This window comes from Miscanthus floridulus, chromosome 1 (assembly GCF_019320115.1).
Source record: "Miscanthus floridulus cultivar M001 chromosome 1, ASM1932011v1, whole genome shotgun sequence".
Taxonomy (NCBI): Eukaryota; Viridiplantae; Streptophyta; class Magnoliopsida; order Poales; family Poaceae; genus Miscanthus; species Miscanthus floridulus.
This window is the reverse complement of record NC_089580.1, coordinates 201,632,588-201,651,132: the sequence shown is the minus strand read 5'-3', so window position 1 is coordinate 201,651,132 and position 18,545 is coordinate 201,632,588. Positions and strand designations below refer to the sequence as shown.

Genomic DNA, 18,545 nt, shown 5'->3' with positions numbered 1-18,545 from the left:
AAAAAAAAACTAATTGCACAGTAGGGTGAGAAATCACGAGACGAAACTTTTGAACCTAATTAGTCCATAATTAGACACTAATTGCCAAATACAAACAAAAGCGCTACAGTAGCCGAAATCCAAAAATTTTTGGATCTAAACGGGGCCTCACAGGAAAACACTAATTGCCAAGTTAAAACGCCACAAGCTAACGGCCTATGATCAAAATGGCACAAGCTAATTGCCCAGTTCAAAGGGCACAAGCGACTCGCCCCTGCTTCTTTTTACTTCACGCTCCGCCGCTGATCCTATCTATCCTTTGGCTACTATTAGCTATCTTTGACGCTATTGCCATTGCAGTCATAATGACTTGGCCAACTTTCACATGCTATTGTTTGCTGTGTAAACATGAGTATATGGATTTTTAAGAAAACAGTGTGCCTGTATAATCTTTTGAAGATGATTATAGGCATAGGATGTGTACGAGTGGATTTACTTGGATGAACAGATGAGCATATATATACATATATCGGCCAGTTCTATTATGTGTCTGAAAAAAAATAATTTTAGTAGTATTTTTGGAGCTCAGCGTCCTTTCCTTTTGCCAAACGACGGGCCAGGAGACAATAATGAAAAAGAAAACATTTTCAGCCACAGAAAGGCACCCCGCACACGATCCTGATCACAGACCAATATCGGGAGGCGGAGATCTCTCAGACAGTCGGCTGCATCTCCAATCTATCAGAGCCACCACCCACCGCTGAGACTGCCATCATGAACCCCACACGTCCGGACCCACACATCATCGTATTGACCGCAGGTAAGCCAACCAATTAGACCCGCCTCTCGGGTCCCACGCCGGCCACGTCACGCCAAAATAATTACCCCTCCCTCTGTTTCCCAAAATCCCCACTCCCTTTTCTCCTCTCAACTCATCTCCCGGCTCCCCCAGTCTCCCCCTCCCTCGCTTCTCTCTCCAGTCCCCAGCGCGCGACACGACACGGGTCAAGCTCCTAGCCGCCGCCGCCGGCGATCGCCGGAGCTCGGTGCCGGTGCTGCCGAGCGCGCTCCGCGCGGTACCATGGTGAGGGGCGGGAGCATGCGGCGGTCCTCGGCGCCCACGCCCACCCGGGCGGCGGCGCCGGCGTTCACCGTGTCTCCCGCCGACTACCGGCTGCTGGAGGAAGTGGGCTACGGCGCTAACGCCGTCGTCTACCGCGCGGAGTTCATTCCCACCAGCCGGACGGTCGCTGTGAAGTGCCTGGATCTCGATCGGGTCAACAGTAACCTCGTGAGCTCCTCTGGAAACTTCATTGCTTCGTCGCTCGATTCCTAGGGTTCGATAGTGATTGTTGGTTTTTGCTGATGATGGATGCAGAGGTGCGTTATAAGCACCGGATGTTGATGCGATTAGTTGAATGATCAATGTAATTGTAGCATGTTTGTGTTGCCGAAGCGATTAGCTCAACAATCGGGCTCTTCACTAGTTCACTGTCGTTGCTCGTTTGCGGAGTTGGGGATAATCAGGAAACTTTACCGCTTCAATTCTTAGTTTTGTTATCAGTCTCAGTTGGTTCGCTTGCACAGTTGATGCTGGCCAGTAGCCACTTGCAATTACGCCTGCAGCTACCTTAGGGCTTCTAGGATGGGAAGCAGTTACTTTCTTAGTGATCTCGATTAGTTGTGCTACAAAGATGCTATATCCTTTTTTAATGTAGCTTTTATTTACGAAAAAAAAATTGATTACCCATTGGTGTGGTTAGTAGCAGCATCTTGTGTTAGTGAGCCTAACATCACCAGAACTTGTACATGAAAACAGTTTTGAGAATTAATAAATAAGCACATGTACTGTTTTAAGCCAATTTTGATTCTCTTGCTCTGCCCCTTTGTAAAATGAACACTATAATCAATGCCTCACTGTAGTATATATATATCTATTGTATGCAGGATGATGTAAGAAAGGAGACTCAAACTATGAGCTTGATAGATCACCCTAATGTCATCAGGTCTTACTGCTCATTTGTTGTGGGTCATAATCTTTGGGTGGTAATGCCGTTCATGTCAGAGGGTTCATGTTTACACCTAATGAAGGTTGCATATCCCGATGGTTTTGAGGAGCCAGTTATCGCCACTATTTTAAAGGAAACACTCAAAGCTCTAGACTACCTCCATAGGCAAGGACATATTCATCGTGATGTGAAGGTTAGCTCTGTACGATTCATTTGAGATTAGTTTTGGCAGTGCTTTTTCTCAACGTATCATTGTTGCAGGCAGGTAATATCCTTATTGATAATCCCGGTGTAGTCAAGCTTGGGGACTTTGGTGTCTCTGCTTGCATGTTTGATAGGGGTGATAGGCAAAGGGCTAGGAATACATTTGTTGGAACACCATGCTGGTAACTATGTTTCTTTTCTATAAATTTCTTCGGCTAGTGGTTCAATAGAAATTAATTATTTTATGCATAATTTGACATGATTTTCTTATTTTACTTGGTGTTTAGGATGGCTCCAGAAGTTCTCCAGCCTGGAACTGGATATAATTTCAAGTACGTGCTGAATATCAATATAATTTCCAGAAGTTTTTCTTGTTAGAAGATGTTTTCTACGCTCACATGCTTAGTTCTGCTTGACAATTGCTTAATAAACCTAAGATCGAGCAAATACTACATTGGAATTTGGTTTTTCTTGTCATGTTTTTAAATATGAGTGCAGCACATCATCAAGTTGGAACTCTTCCCAGACAGGTGTCACTAGGTTCTGTTGGTTCTAGTTTGAGGTTTCTGGGAAAACTTCCCTATTATTGGTTTTCAATTATACTGCTTATGATTGTACTGATGTAATAATCATGTTCGTTTAACGCATCGTAGCTTTTTTATGTGTACTTTTAATTTTCTTGGTTGCTATTGTAAGCTACATCTTCTAACAACTATCGACTCCTTTGTACAGAGCTGATATATGGTCATTTGGAATAACTGCACTGGAGCTGGCACATGGACATGCTCCCTTTTCGAAGTACCCTCCTATGAAGGTAACGAGTCATTATCCTTTGCAAATTAAGAACTTAAATCTTTCTTCCTTTTTCTCTTATGGAATAGAGCAATGTAATAATAGTTCCCAGGGAGCGTGAATGCTTGATGATTGATTGCATCTTTTTTTTTTTGAAATTTCATGAAGTACCTTATTTTGAAAGTTACAGTGCAAGCATATGTGGTCTTAATCATTTTGCTATCCAATCATACAAATTACTAATTAGAGACTTTTTTTGTAGCCTCCACATTAATCCTCACAGGACACGCTAGAAATATAGAGAAAACCTAGAGATTCTCCCATGGGCACACATTCTTTTGTGAATACTTATTTAGACTTGCTGATTGCCACCAGCTTGTAAAACTATTATAGGTGTCAGATAGTCTTATCCATGAAGTTAGCTATCCAACTTTACAAACTTTCCGGCTCAATAACTATTTCACGAAGTTCACCTAATCATGTGGTGTGAATTCAGTGTTAACTGGTGACTTCCTTGGTGGCTCAGGTTCTTCTCATGACGCTCCAAAATACTCCTCCTGGTCTTGACTATGACCGTGATAAAAGATTCTCAAAGGTAGTACTAGTCCTTTTGGTTAATTCTTGGGCAGTGAATTCTTTCTGATTATAGTTTTCTGTCACAATCTTTCTGTTCTAAAATGCTGTTTCAGTCGTTATTTGTACAGAGTCTGGGCATTAGGTTAGATCATTGTGGTTGCTCTTCTAATGAAAGTTTTTAAGTTGTAACCAGTCCTTCAAGGAAATGGTTGCGATGTGCTTGGTGAAAGATCAAACAAAGAGGCCAACAGCCGAAAAATTACTTAAGCATTCTTTTTTCAAGAATGCAAAACCTCCGGAGCTAACTGTTAAGAGCATTTTAACTGATTTGCCCCCTCTTTGGGACCGTGTAAAGGCACTCCAGGTTTGTTTCTATGTTTTTTTTCCTTATTTGTCCTTTTCACAATGCTTGTGATTGTGTTTCTTAGTGAATGACTCTGTATTTCCAGTTAAAGGATGCTGCACAGCTAGCTTTGAAGAGAATGCCTTCTTCAGAACAAGAAGCACTTTCTATGGTTCGTGAAAGTGTACTTTGCCTATTTTTCTCTACTCGAACTTTTTTTTTTCTCTGAAGCAGGGTAGATGTATCCTTCATATTGGTGAATCTTATGCTTCATTTTATTTGGACCATGTTAACATTAAAGATGCAGCTTGAAAACAAATTTCATAAATATGGTAGGAATATGTATGAGGAAAATGGTTGATTTATTGAAAAAAGTATTTAGATTGTGTGAGTATTATGTCAATGCCTGAGTATGCTAGTATTTCCTAATGTTCATTGGTTGAACAAGGACTAGGGGAGAGCAATTAGGAACTAAGGTACAAAATAAGACTCATTTCACAACCCATACGATGTTAGTTTCTTAGGGATAAAATTGATGCTATAAAACGATGGCACCTAAGCTATATGATGTGACTTTTTGTGGTAAAGTAGATGACTGCTAAAACATGTTTTAGCAGAAGCAATGGTTCATATGAAGTATCTATTTAGCTCGTCAGGAAGCTGCAAACATCTTTTGTTCTAGGGAGGCGTTTCTATTCCCTACTATGTGTACCTCTTCAGAGCTGCAGAAATTTGAAAGCACAAACCAAGGGTGGATTCTGAAAGCTAAGCCCTTGGACACCCAAGATGGCAAGATCTGTGCGACTCCAGTATATGGATATGACACTCACATGACTATCAACTATTCATTTCATATATAAACAATCAACTAACATTATGTTTAGTTGCTTAGATAATACCATGACTACTCACAAGATGTATTTCGCTTACTGTATTGTTTCGTTAGCACACCATCATGTATTTTCATAGGCATAGACGCACTATTTACTTCCGTCCTTCAATCCATCTATGCGACTATTTCTGAAGGTTCGATGGTTTATGTGACAGAGTGAGTACCAACGAGGTGTCAGTGCATGGAACTTCGATATTGAGGATCTAAAGGCTCAGGCATCACTGGTAAAGCAATAGGTTTTCTTATCTTTTATCGCTGCGATACCTTGCTTGATGTGCTGAAGTTGGCGGTGTTTTTGCCTTACAAGTAAGCTGTATAACTTTGCAGATTTGTGATGATGATCCACCTGAAATAAAAGAAGACGATGACACTTGTAGAATAACTGACATTGATAAGGTTTGCTTGACTCCTTTTCCTTTATGTTAAGAAATACCTTAGCCCTATCTACTAGGAATAATGACATAAATTTGATGTAAGCTTCACAAGAAAGCTACAGAGTGATTGAAGAAATCATACATAACAGTATCATCTATCATATGTATATATTCACTATGGAAAATGTTACCATGTGGTTTTCAAAAAAGAAGAGAAAATAGATCACCATATGTTGGATTCAGACAGTAAGACATGTTTCAGCGGGGCCGAAATGCTGTGTGTAGATCTGTGGATGCATTTCTGGATTCACTCCACTGGGTTCTTGAAAAAAAAAGATATGCAATCCTTTTGTTTTATATTTCACAGTTTTTCACTATTTGAATTTTGAAATTGCAAAAGACATCTGCTTGCTCTGTGTGTGTTTTTATAGCAAGAGAAAAGTGTATGGTTGATGTGCAAGTAATTCTGAATGCGCTATTACCAGGATACATCTTCTGATGGTTATTTTGGAAAGCCAACACCATCGAATGGAAATAACTGCAGGTCGAGTGAATCTATAACGTTTTAGCATCCTTTGGTTCCCAATAGTTTTCTGTTTTTTCATTATCCATATTTGATATCTTGAATACAGAGGGACCAGTGGAGTGGGCCTCCATGCATATTTCAGTTGCCGTAGGGTAGTTCGTTTATAGTTTTCTGTTATGTTTCAGTGAGCGTTCTTCTGCGGCAGCAAATCCATGTCAAAATGGCCCCAAAACAAGCGAAGTATTGTCTTCCAACATTGGGAGTGCCTATAGTGAAAGGAAGGCTGATGGACCTAAAAACCCAGGATCAGAAAATGATTCATTGCCCTCTACATCGAAGCATGATCCTGATGGGAAAGATTGTAGAAGTGAAGTCGGACAAAAACAAAGGACATACTCAGGTCCAGTTCTGCAATCTGGTCCGCATAATAGTTCGATGACTGAAAGGGGCCCCATTATTGAAAGGTGTGCCTAACAAAATTTACTTAACGTGTTCCATTTTAATTATCCAATTTACTTTAATCTGACTTACCTTCTGTTAATAAAAACTCTTCAATAATTCTTGGCTTCTGAAGAAGCATCACAGAATTTGGATACATGTGTCCAAGGACTAAACATCATTTTGATTTCTGAGTTCTTGAAAAATAAAAGTTGACATGAGCCTATGCATTGTATATTCCAAGATTCTTTACCATCAATATTACTCATGGCAGGGATGCAGGAGTTCAATCTGTATCTGATAAACAAAAGAATGGTACAAGAAGAGCCAATAATCTTAGTGGTCCTCTGTCACTTCCAACTCGTGCTTCTGCAAATAGTCTCTCTCTTTCAAGAACCAATAATCTTAGTGGTCCTCTGTCACTTTCAACTCGCGCTTCTGCAAATAGTCTTTCTGCTCCTATTCGATCGTCTGCAGGTCAGATTTAAACCTTCAATTGCTGTTTCCTTTTATCTATGTATAGACTTGCTTGTACATTGTTGTTAATGTAGCATTTATTATGCCACTTGCTCTATTTATTTCTGCATTGAGAAGGGATGATATCCTGTTGGCTATTACAGGTTATGTAGGCTCTTTGGGTGATAAGCCTAAGCGCACTATGGTGGAAATTAAAGGCCGCTTCTCAGTGACATCTGAGAATGTGGATCTTGCAAAGGTGGGTAGCCCTCCCTTAACTGAACAAGATCAGTAGATCACTTCAGCCAAATAATCTAAAATCTATTTCACAGGTTCAAGAAATTCCAGGGAGCAGTGCCCCACGTAAATTCCAAGAGGTAAGAATTTTTCCATGGTCCGTTGTTCATAAGGCACTGTTACACTCTACTCAGATATATCCATTGATCATAACCACTACTGGGGCTTTCAGGGGCCTTCACTGAGAAAATCAGCTAGTGTTGGTGATTGGTCAGTGAATGATAAGACAACGGTAAGCTATCTTCTCGAATTGTGCTTATTACAGACTAAAACTTCTAAATTACTTTTTGTGCTAACAGATTTAAATGCTAAATTTTGAGTTTATCTCAGAAACAATGTTGTTGGGATTTTTTATTTCTGGAAGCAAAACTGCTTCCTTGCTCTTGAAGAAACAGCACACAGTTTTGTCACTGGGAATTTTGTTATTTGCAGTCTACTAATCATCAACGGAAGGAACTCTGCAATAGCTCTGTATCTACATCAATTCTGATTCCCCATCTTCAAAACCTTGTGAAGCAGACTGCATTCCAGCAAGTATGCAACAAACTCAATATATTTAAACATGTCGATTTATTTATAGCCTTGTGACGGTTTCAAATTTCCTTGCTACAGGATCTGATTACGAACCTACTAAGTAGCTTGCAGCAAAATGGGAGAGTCGATGGTACAAATTTTCTCCTGTGCTGCTGAATGCACTTTTCTTTTTTCAACTATTATTAAAACTATTGATTTTATCCAGCAGCTCAGTCAAGAGTTCAGAGCACGGGGAGTGATACAATGGTAAGTACAAGCTCAGCTTAATATCAGAATTCTCCCTCATGGAAAAAATTGATGGCAATCTTATAAATCTATTCATGAATATTTTGGCAGGTTGAAGCTGCTACTGCTGAGAGAGAACACTCGTTACTTGTTAAAATTTTTGAGTTACAATCTAGGTAGGTCCGTTCTGTTTATAAGGTGGTAATTGCATCTTCAAGAATTCAAATTTGAATACCTCCCTCATGTTTGGAAGAATAGTTTTCTGTCTGTATCTGTTGTTAATGTCTCATGACATCTTGATTGATATCTAGCTGAGATATAGTGGGTAATTTTCTATTTTATCTGCATTTGGAATCGTGTGAACTTGAATAGATTGGGACTTGTATCTTGAACTGATTTCATAGTAAAATGGATCAAATTGCCTCAAAAAATTTGTCCTCAAAGGTCTTTGAGACTTTGATAGTGACAACTATCATACTCTACAAATACTAGGACCCATGGATTTTCTTGTTTTTGACTTTTGAGTTTGTTATGCTCTAGAAGCTCTAATATTTTATTTATATGTTTTTTTCTTTACTAACTCCGTGTCATTTCATTGTTTTTACTGTATAGTGCTCTCTTCCCTCCAAATTATAAGACGTTTTGGTTTTTCTAGATATGTAGCTTTTGCTATGCACTTAGATATACACTTTGTCTAGATACATAGTAAAAGTAATGTATTTAGAAAAGCCAAAACGTCTTATAGTTTGGAATGGAGGGAGTAATGATTATTTGTGGTCAAAGATGGTAATGTTTTCTCCCCTTGCAGGATGATTTCTTTAACTGACGAATTAATTGCAACAAAGCTTAAACATGTTCAGGTCTGTATCTCGCCATTTCTAGCTACCCTTCTTCACTGTGTTGGCACTTGGAAACACATAGAGTAGGTTCATATTATTTTACTTGCATTATGTAATAGCCCCCTCAAGAAAAACATAGTGATACTAACTATTAACACTATAACTCTTAGAACCTGGGGTTATTTTACTGTATTATTTTGCTGTGGGCTGCAGTTGCTTCTAGAGAATCTTTTCCCATACTAGTAAGATATTGCATCCTTGCAATGGCTCGCAGAAACATGCTTTCATCACCATGATAAGTGATTAACTTAGGCAATTGTGTACTTGTCTCACTTATGATCCCCTGTGTTGCTATCAGCTGCAAGAAGAGCTAAATGCGCTGTACTGCCAAGAAGAAATCGTCGACGTGAGAGAGGACGAAAACGAAGAAGCATGATGTGGTCAAGCCTCCCTTTTTCTTACTACAGGGGGCCTAATAGCCACATGCCCCGGGCCCATGCAATTGAGGCTTGGCTAACTGGCTGCGTACAAGGACTTGGTGGATCATTTTTGTGCTGAGCCAACCATCTCCGAGCGCAATCGAAGAACCTGCAGTGAGTTTGAAGGAGCTGGAAGACCTATTGCCTCTACGGGGTTTATGGTCGTTGGCCTCGGATTGAACTGTTATGTATTTTCTGTCGACCCGTTCCATTCGGATTCGCGTTTGGTTTGTTCAGTGAGTTTTTAGGCGTCTTGCGATGTGTATTCGTTTTTATCACATTCGCATCTATCATTAAGATGGATATGACGCCAGGCTCTAATTATAGTAATAGGTATATAGCCGTATAGTACCATTGTACTTGTACCTCAAAAGTCAGAAAGACTGCAACAATAATTGCATCGCGTCTATAGACAGCGGGATGCATGTGTAGCACTGTATACAAGGGACTGTCCCAGCATCGAGCCTTTTTGGCTGGGGCCCTGAGCTAGACTCTGCCTCGTTATCAGCTTTTTTGATCGTCATCAAGGCCATGATTATTTGTTTTAAAAATAACCTTTTTAATGACGTTTTAATAATAATACAAGCATAGTTTTTTTTAAAAAAACATATCTAACACTTCTAGCCGAGACAGAGCATTTAGGGGCTGTTTGTTGCTCAGGCAATTTTGCCTCACCAGGCTGCAATCCAAGCCCACAATTTTGAGTCCTTGGTGGTTCATATTTATTGCAAGGGGGCAACCAAACATCGCCTTAGGGCTTGTTTGCTTTGTGAACCGGAAAGCTTGCCTGGTTCAGGTGGTGATCCAAGGCGTCGATTTCGTGAGTCTGGGACTGGTTGCCCGGTTAACGTACTTTCTTTGTCCTAATTTAACTGTCGTTTTCGGTGTTCGTGCCATGACTTTGACTCAATTTGTATAAAATATGTACAACATTTGTGTCTTCAAATAAATTTGTTAAAAAACTAGATTCAAAGATCTTTTCAATGATACTAATTATATATTATAAATAATAATATTTTTTAATATATATTTTGTTAAAGTTGTTTCTCGGAAAACGAGAACGATAGATACTGTGGGACGGAGGGAGTAGGTAGCGATCCCATGCGTTGGTTTCGGCCTTTCCGGAGTCTGGGACTAGATCGAGCTGCCTAGCCGGCACTCCCAGACCAGGTCATCAAGCAAACAGGGATACCATGATTGGCGGGGCGGTTCAGCCGGATAGAACCCGGCTACAGAAGGATTACATGCTCCTGTGATCTGTGACGCTAGCACTGGTAACTTCGTTTAAAAATCCAGCCTTTGTGTCTGAGCAGTAGTAAACCATGGCCATGGCCATTGATTAGGAGGGGCCGAGGGGGTACGGGCGCTATAGTTAACCTATTCCTCCAAGGCTTCAACGTGCAGCTGAGAGCGGTCAGGCAACAAATTTCAACACCTAACTCCGGTCCAAACCCATCCATGGCATTGAATTGAGGCCTTGTTTAGTTCCCTCATTTTACAGATTTTGGCACTATGCAAAAAAAAGATTCCCTGTCACATCAAACTTGCGGTATATGTATGGAGTACTAAATGTTGACGAAATCAAAAACTAATTACACAGTTTGGTTGTACTCTGCGAGACGAACGTTTTGAGTCTAATTAGTCAACGATGGGACAATTATTACCCAATAAAAACAAAACGCTACAGTGCGCAACAGTGTTGCTACAGTGCACCGGATTCCGGCGGCGCCGAATCCGCGGCCGAACTAAACGCGGCCTGAGTTTGAAAAAAAAATGTTCGTCATGGTCCGGCTCCCTGACCCGGTCTGATTTCTGAATCCTGACAGGACCTTGTTTAGGGCCTTATTTAGATCACCTCTAAATTCCAAGTTTTTTTACTCTCTCTTCATTATATTAATTTTTGGACGCATGCATGGAGCATTTTTACTCTCTCTCCATTACATCAATTTTTGGACGCATGCATGGAACATTAAATATAGGTAAAAAAATAACTAATTGTACAGTTTAGTTGTAAATTACGAGATGAATCTTTTGAGCCTAGTTAATCCATGATCGGACAAAGTTTGTCAAATACAAACACGTGCTACAGTGTCCAGATTGCAAAAAATTGCAATCTAAACAAGGCCTAGATTGGGGTTAGGAATCAATATTTGGCACAGTAGCATTTTCGTTTGTATTTGATAATTATTGTCTAATCATGGCCTAACTAGGCTCAAAAGATTCGTCTCGTAATTTACAATCAAACTATGAAATTAGTTATTTTTATCTATATTTAATACTCTATGCATGTGTCTAAAAATTTAATGTGATAAAAAAAGAGCGAAAAAACTTACCATCTAAACCTGCGCTGCTGCTGTGCACCCTACGAGTAGCTAGGAATAGGCATGCAGTGCAGGGACGAGGGATCCAGCAGCAGCACTCATCATCGAGGACAAAAGGGTTGTGGAAAGCTGTGAAAGAAGACGAGGAGGATAGGGATTGGTGTGCCTGCCATGCCAAGCAATCCTTGCGTTCGCGCCTTTTCAGGTTTCAGTACAGTAGATTGTCTCCATGCCGATTTCAGAGATCAGAAATCCAGAAGAGGATCGTCTGGTGTTTGGTTATTTAGTGGCTCATAAAATTTATGTCACATCAAATATTTAGATATTAATAAAAATTATTAAATATAGATTAATTATAAAATTAATTACATAGATGAAGGCTAATTTGAGAGATAAATTTTTAAGTCTAATTAATCTATCATTAGCATATGTTTATTATAGCACCACGGTGTCAACTCGTGGCTAATTAGGTTTAAAAAATTCGTCTCGTAAATTAGTTGTAAGTTGTGTAATTAATTTTTTAATTAATCTATATTTAATAATTCATGTATGTATGACAGCAATTCTAGAGTTACAGCTGAAACAGACTACACTTGTAGCAGCAGCAGGAGAAGCACTGTAGGCAGCAGCAGGAGCAGTAGCAGTGTAGCACGACGCGAAAAAGGTTACCGCGTCCGCGTGGCTTCCTTCGGTGAAAAAGGATTCCTCAAATTTCGTGACCCGTCAGGCGGCCCCCATGTCTGGTCATGGTCATCGAAGGTGATTTCTGTTCCCCAAAAGGGCTACCTTGGATGGTTATGTGGGCTAGTGCAGCCTACGGAACTCTATGCTTTGCTTTTTGGCACGCGTTCTACCGGCAGCACTTCAATAATCTTCCATATTTAGGATATGATTGGATCCGCTATTGTTAATAGTTAGCAGCTGAATTTGTATGAGTATATCAGCCTGTTAGCTTGTTGGTTTCAGCCAGTCCAAACCAGTCAGGTAACGGTGTTTTCCTCTCACAACAAACCAGCACCAGCCAGCCTAAACCAGCCCAGAATCCAACCAGCGAACATGCCGTATATTTAAATATACTTACTAATAGATCAACTAACTAGCGACTCTCTTCATCTCTAAATAATTATCATTCTCGCAAAACGACTTTGACTAATTTTATATAAAAAATTAATATTTTTGGTACATAATTAATATCATTAGATAGACCTTTGAATCTATTTTATAATAAATTTATTTAGAGATACAGATGATACACGTATTTTCTACAAATATAGTCAAACTTACGACATGGAGAAAAAAACGACAGTCATTTAGGGACGGGTGGAGTAGAGGTTATTACCAACCACTTAGTATCAGCAACATATTAGTATATGAATTTAAACAATTTTCCGCTAAGTATCTTTACCTTTCGAAACCAGAGTTCAAGCTCTGGCACCAGATTTGTCCACGTCATCTGAAATTTCTCGACCGTTCGATTCACGTACTGATCTCGATCGAGCCGTCCACACATCCATTCTCTCTCCGTACCCTCCTCTCTCTCGCGCGTGAAACCTCACCCTCTCTCTCTCATGGCGGCGGCGCAGAGGCCCCCGCACCGCAGTGGGGGCGAGGTGGCACTAGCCCCGGCCATGGCGGGGCAGACCCGTCCCTCGGCACGGCAGCGCGGTAGCCCTGGCCCCCGGCGCGGTTGCTCCCCAGCACGGGCGCGGCCGGCTCCCCGACGCGGGATGTGGCCGGCTCCACGGTGCGTGCACGGCCGGCCCCCGGGCGCACGCAACTCCGCCGGCGTGAGCTAGGTGTGCCCTCGACACACGACAGCTCCACCAGCGCGTAAACTGCGAATCCTGGCGGTTGGTCGCCCGCTCTCGTCCCCTCCGCATCACACCGCCCTCCTCCCTGCCCTTGATCCGTGGTGGACGTTCGTGAATTTTCGCGAACCCATTCAACTGACGAGCTCATCCCCTCCGTGTTGCAAGTAGGGAGAAAGCATCGTCCTCCGGACTCCATCATCCGCCTGCCCCAGCTCCTGCACGGTTTCGCGCCTGCTGCACAGCCCACGTCCGTTGTCGGGGGCATTTACATATTTACCATTATTACGGATGACATCGCCGGTGATGTGCCGCCCATCTACCTCGTCAACCTAACCTCGACTCCCTTCCCCTCGCTGCGGCCATCGCCTTGTCCCCCACCTCGCGACATACTGCCACAGCGAGCTCCCTTCAGTGGAGGACTCGAGGCTGGTGAAGTCCGTCCGCATCCTTGCCAAAGCTTTCTCTTCTAGTGAACCTACCCTTTGCTTCCACCTTTTGCCCTCCTTTTGATTATGTTTGGGTTGATGTGATGTGCCGTGTGCGCCTCCTCTGCTCTTTATTGTTATCCCATGTACTGATTTCAGGCCAGAGAGACACCACTTCGTTACTGCATAGACATGTTAGGGATCATGCAACCCACTTGGTCGATAAAATGCCACACCAGGAACGACATGATTCAGCATATAAGCTATGCAGATAATACAATGTCTATCAGACCTCTGGTATTCTGTTCAATCTTACCTACTGCATATATGGTGATATAATAGTTGAAGTGTTCAGAGCTCACTTTTGTAGTTTGCTGCTGATTATGCATATTTACCATAATTCTGGAGGATATATGATTGATTATATCACGCTTGTAGGCAAAGCTACTGATCCTTCAGTTGGAATTTCTCAACATGAAACGAACACAGGTTGAGTTCCAACATTGTCCTAGATTTTCATAGGTGCCTTCCCAAATGAACGCTGTTCCTTTTTAGCACAAAATACTACCAGATTATTGGTTGTGACTCCCCAATTCTAAAATTACTGTGGGATAGGTGTGGGCTTAATTTCAGAACAAGTATTTGATTGTCATATAGCTAGAGAAATACCTTGTATAGTTACATCTAGGTAGCTTAGATTTCAGTATAAGTTTTTGCTTGCTAACAGGGTGTAATCAATACTTGAGATGGTGTTTATTCCTAATCACAATTTATTCGAAACTAGAAATATACCGACATTTAAAAGTTGTGTCTAACCAGATTAGGTTTTATTATGATAGCTAAATCCATATTATGGTTACAAATAAGCATTTCTAACACATAATTATATTTATCTACCAGAGGCATGCTTATTTAATAGTATAAATGGTCTCTTTATTATACATCTAGGTGTATCCTTACTAAAGTTCAGCAAGCTCAACCCTGGGCTTCAGGCTGTTGCACTGAAAATAGAAGGTTGGTCTAATGGAAAAACAAATTGGTATTAATCAGGCAGTTACATGTTCTCATAAAATCTTTATACAACCTATGGTATGCACTGTATTATTCTTGCATATAAAACCCTTGTTGCATCACGTTCCAGTCAGATTTGCATATTCGAGTAGAAACTTAGCTAAAAGGTGCTTATTTTCAATTTCCAAGAATTTTTTCATGTGACTAAAGTGTTCTGTCAGTACCTACATATAATTTACCACTTCAATTTATATTAATAATTCCAGCATAAATGAACCAAGTAAAAGAGGGATCTTCCAAATTTATTCATTCAGTCTCAGAGTTTTAGAGTGCATATGACATTGTTCACACCGGCTTCTAGTGGGTTGAGTATCCAAAAATTATTGTTGCAGTTGAAACCCTTGTTACTTCACTTCCCATTCAAGTTTACAGATTGGAGTACAAGCATGGCGATTCAGGTTTCCATGATTCTTTCAAGTATTGCAGTTTTCAGATGATGGTACCTACACATATAAAATAATTTAATGTACAGAAATTAGTAACTCTAGCTTCAGTGAGCCATGTAAAAAAGGGGCCCGCCAAAATTATTATTTTAGGGTTTAGACTCTGATGCTTGTTTGCACTTAAACTACACCCTGCAGTTGTTATATTCAGGAGTTCAAATTTATTGTGTTAATCTAACAGTTTTATACTCATTTCTCTGTGTATATATGTTCAGTTTAAGAACCTTCAAGTGTATGTTGTACACAATTATCCGTCTTGTACTACAAGAGAAATGAGCTGCAGCCTGCAGGACAAAAAAAGACGTCTCACCCAACACCCAATCTGGAAGGCGATAGAGATCCGTGGGCCGGTTCCCTCCGATGAACTGTTTGCACTTTGCTTGTGCTTCCAATTAGTCAAAATATGCTCTCTATCGTGTAAGTTCATTCACTGTTATTTATAACTTTTTGTAGTAAGCTATGATTTTATCTTCTGAACAAATATAAAAGATGTTTACTTGCATCATCTTGGATAAATATTTGAAAGGTTTCTCAGTAACCTCTAATGTGAAGCTTATTAAAAATAAAGATGCTTACATATACCTAGGATTATTTCTTCCAAGGTTTACCTGAGTAGATCCACCATGCAGATAGCAAAGATTCTCTTATTCAGTAATGGTGTCTTTAATAGCTGAGTATATCTTTTTTGAACTGGAGCCTTATTCAAGCTTTGTACTACATATAAATGCTTACAACAAATTGGGGAAGTTAATTTCTTTACATATCAAAACATGTGTGATTTGATTACCACCCAATAAATGCTTACTAGCAGTCTAGAAGATCACAGTCAGATAACTACATATCCCTTCTATGTATGCAAAGGTATACATAATATAAAGGGTCTCTTGTGTTCTTGCCCTTACTTTGATGTGCAATTGTGATTTTGCCCTCGCTTTTTTTAACTTTGTGATTTTGCCCTTAACTGTTCACAAGTCAACGTGATTTTGCCCCTGGTCAACGGAAAAAACAGGGGCAAATTCGCGTTGACCAGGGGCAAATTCGCGTTGACCAGGGGCAAATTCGCGTTGACTTGTGAACAGTTAAGGGCAAAATCACAAAGTTAGAAAAACAAGGGCAAAATCACAATTGCGCATCTGTGTAAGGGGCAAGAACACAATTTTCCCTAATATAAAACATATATGTTCAGGACACGTTTTTATGCTTCATTTAGTAAATTTAGGCAATCTCTATCTTACATACGGTGTCAATTCTAAACTTATAAACAGTTTGTCAATTTAAGCAAATTTTAGAAAGAAACTTATGTCAAATGAAGCCTATTAGTTGGATCAACCTCACTGTTCTAGAGGCAGAAAATTTGCCACCATTGATGCTTACACCTTCAAAGGAAAACTTGCTTTGTAGGTATTATTACTTGTAACATTAGAAAAAGTCTAGATCATCCCCTCACCTATAACAAGAAGTCTAGTTACCACCCTCAACTATAAAACCGAATTTTCTAACCCCTGAACTTTTCAAAACCGGTCAAATAACCCCCCCAAGCGGTTTTGTACGGTGGTTTGCTACAGTGACGGTGGTTTTGTCTTTTTCTTTTTTATTTATTTCTACTGAATCTTTGAAAAATTATAGTAAATCACAGAAAAATCATAAAATGGAAAATCCAATTTTGTTGGACTCCACATGAGTAGATCTACACAGTGAACATATAATATGGTATGCTTTGGTACAAAGTTTTTGCTGTAGCTTTAGATCTATGTTTTTCTATAATTAATTTAAATAATTCATAGATGCAGCTTCTATGGTCCAATTGTGGTGAAATTTTTATGGTGGGCTAATTATTGTATGATTGAACTGTAGTAAAAATTTCATACTCATTGGATCATGTATAACTTAGTTATAGATTTATTTAGGTTTATTCTTGTTAACTTGAATAGTCCAATGAAATTATAGATTTAACAAGAATAAACCTAAATAAATCTATAACTAAGTTATACATGATCCAATGAGTATGAAATTTTGACTACAGTTCAATCATACAATAATTAGCCCACCATAAAAATTTCACCACAATTGGACCATAGAAGCTGCATCTATGAATTATTTAAATTAATTATAGAAAAGCATAGATCTAAAGTTACAGCAAAAACTTTGTACCAAAGTATACCATATTATATGTTCACTGTGTAGATCTACTCATGTGGAGTCCAACAAAATTGGATTTTCCATTTTATGATTTTTCAAAGATTCAGCAGAAATAAATAAAAAAGAAAAAGACAAAACCACCGCCACTGTAGCAAACCACCGTCCAAAACCGCTTGGGGGGTTATTTGACCGATTTTGGAAAGTTCAGGGGGTAGAAAATCTGGTTTTATAGTTGAGGGTGGTAACTAGACTTCTTATTATAGGTGAGGGGGTGATCTAGACTTTTTCCTTGTAACATTACTATATCACCTATGTGATAAAATTAGGTAAGATCAATAAACCAGGTTATTCTGTTCAACTCTGCCTCTGCTTTTATCTTGAATTATCTATGTTAAGCTAATTTGCAACTATTTTATCTTTACTCTAGAGGCATAAATCTTCAAAGAGTTATACACCAAATAGTCAAATTGGAGCCGTGACCTAAAAGAAAGGTACAAATTTGTATTTTTACAATTTATTTTTAATTGAAAGAAACACACTAGATATCCTTGTATTTTCTTTTGGTAAAACCACATGTTTGATATTCTCGACTTTTACTGCCTGCAGGATACAAAAGGCCATAATATATATCAGAGGAAAATTATAGATAGACGCTAATCGACTTTGTGCCTCTATCACTTTTGTTTTTGCTTATGTTTAACAATGAAACCTGACATGTCTTGAATAGATGAGATGTTATTTCACCTGACGATTTGGTCTTTTATTTTACTATAAGCGCGTGGGTGAACAGAGTATATCTTAAATGATGAGATAGTGTAGTAGGACCATTGTAAACAACAACAACAAAATTTTGAGAATTATATGCATACATAAACTCTATTTTACCAAAGATAACAATACTTGCAGCATTTCATCTACTAAAGAAAAACAAGGACAATTCACTTAAATACATTGATTAGTGTAATAACAAGAGGGTATCAACTGAAAACTTTAATATTTGTATGATCCCCACTTGCCCCCCTTCTTGCCGCCTCTGCATCAATATCCTCTCGTTTGAAATCACTACTGATCAGCTCAGGGATGGCGCGGCAACGCCGCGCCCCAGGTTTCTAGTTGAATCTAAACAAGCACTTTAAACGGAAAATTAGCTAACCATTGGCTAGTTATTAATCTATTAGACAAGCACAACTGGTAACAAGGATTAATAGTTGAGCTACTAATTGCTATGGAGGGTATGCACCTGTTAGTCAGGAATCCAAACAACACTAACTAATAGTTAACTGGCTCAATTCCTCCTAACGTTGAGTACTAGACCATCCAGACAAAGGGATTAACGGGTGCACTACAACTACTCCCTCTGCTCCTTTATTAG

At 39.6% G+C, this 18,545-nt stretch overlaps 1 protein-coding gene and 1 long non-coding RNA gene across 4 annotated transcripts; both read left to right on the top strand.

The window, feature by feature from the left end:
- Window positions 1-910: 910 nt before the first annotated feature.
- Window positions 911-9,486, top strand: LOC136450552 (uncharacterized). 3 transcript variants are annotated; one of them, XM_066451050.1, is made up of 22 exons: window positions 911-1,270; window positions 1,927-2,181; window positions 2,250-2,374; window positions 2,480-2,524; window positions 2,925-3,006; window positions 3,511-3,579; window positions 3,754-3,924; window positions 4,010-4,075; window positions 4,951-5,019; window positions 5,123-5,191; window positions 5,655-5,713; window positions 5,881-6,159; window positions 6,408-6,610; window positions 6,754-6,848; window positions 6,922-6,966; window positions 7,059-7,118; window positions 7,319-7,420; window positions 7,499-7,550; window positions 7,629-7,666; window positions 7,757-7,821; window positions 8,454-8,505; window positions 8,843-9,486. In XM_066451050.1, exons 1-22 carry the CDS (start codon window positions 1,061-1,063, stop codon window positions 8,918-8,920), a joined length of 2,289 nt encoding a protein of 762 aa, XP_066307147.1. In that variant the 5' UTR covers window positions 911-1,060; the 3' UTR covers window positions 8,921-9,486. The 3 variants fall into 3 exon arrangements, with proteins under 3 accessions (XP_066307147.1, XP_066307139.1, XP_066307156.1); XM_066451042.1 differs by having other exon boundaries at window positions 7,626-7,666; XM_066451059.1 differs by lacking the exon at window positions 7,059-7,118 and having other exon boundaries at window positions 7,626-7,666.
- A 3,333-nt stretch (window positions 9,487-12,819) lies between these two features.
- Window positions 12,820-18,043, top strand: LOC136509434 (uncharacterized). The gene is made up of 3 exons (XR_010772353.1): window positions 12,820-15,451; window positions 17,601-17,664; window positions 17,780-18,043. It is a non-coding gene; the product is annotated as an uncharacterized lncRNA (long non-coding RNA).
- The last annotated feature ends 502 nt before the right edge of the window (window positions 18,044-18,545 follow it).

Coding starts and splice junctions, on each gene's coding strand:
- LOC136450552 (XM_066451042.1), top strand. CDS start 1,061: ATGGTGAGGGGCGGGAGCATGCGGCGGTCCTCGGCGCCCACGCCCACC. Junction 6,611..6,753: donor TCCTATTCGATCGTCTGCAG/GTCAGATTTAAA, acceptor TGGCTATTACAG/GTTATGTAGGCTCTTTGGGT. Junction 8,506..8,842: donor CAAAGCTTAAACATGTTCAG/GTCTGTATCTCG, acceptor TGTTGCTATCAG/CTGCAAGAAGAGCTAAATGC.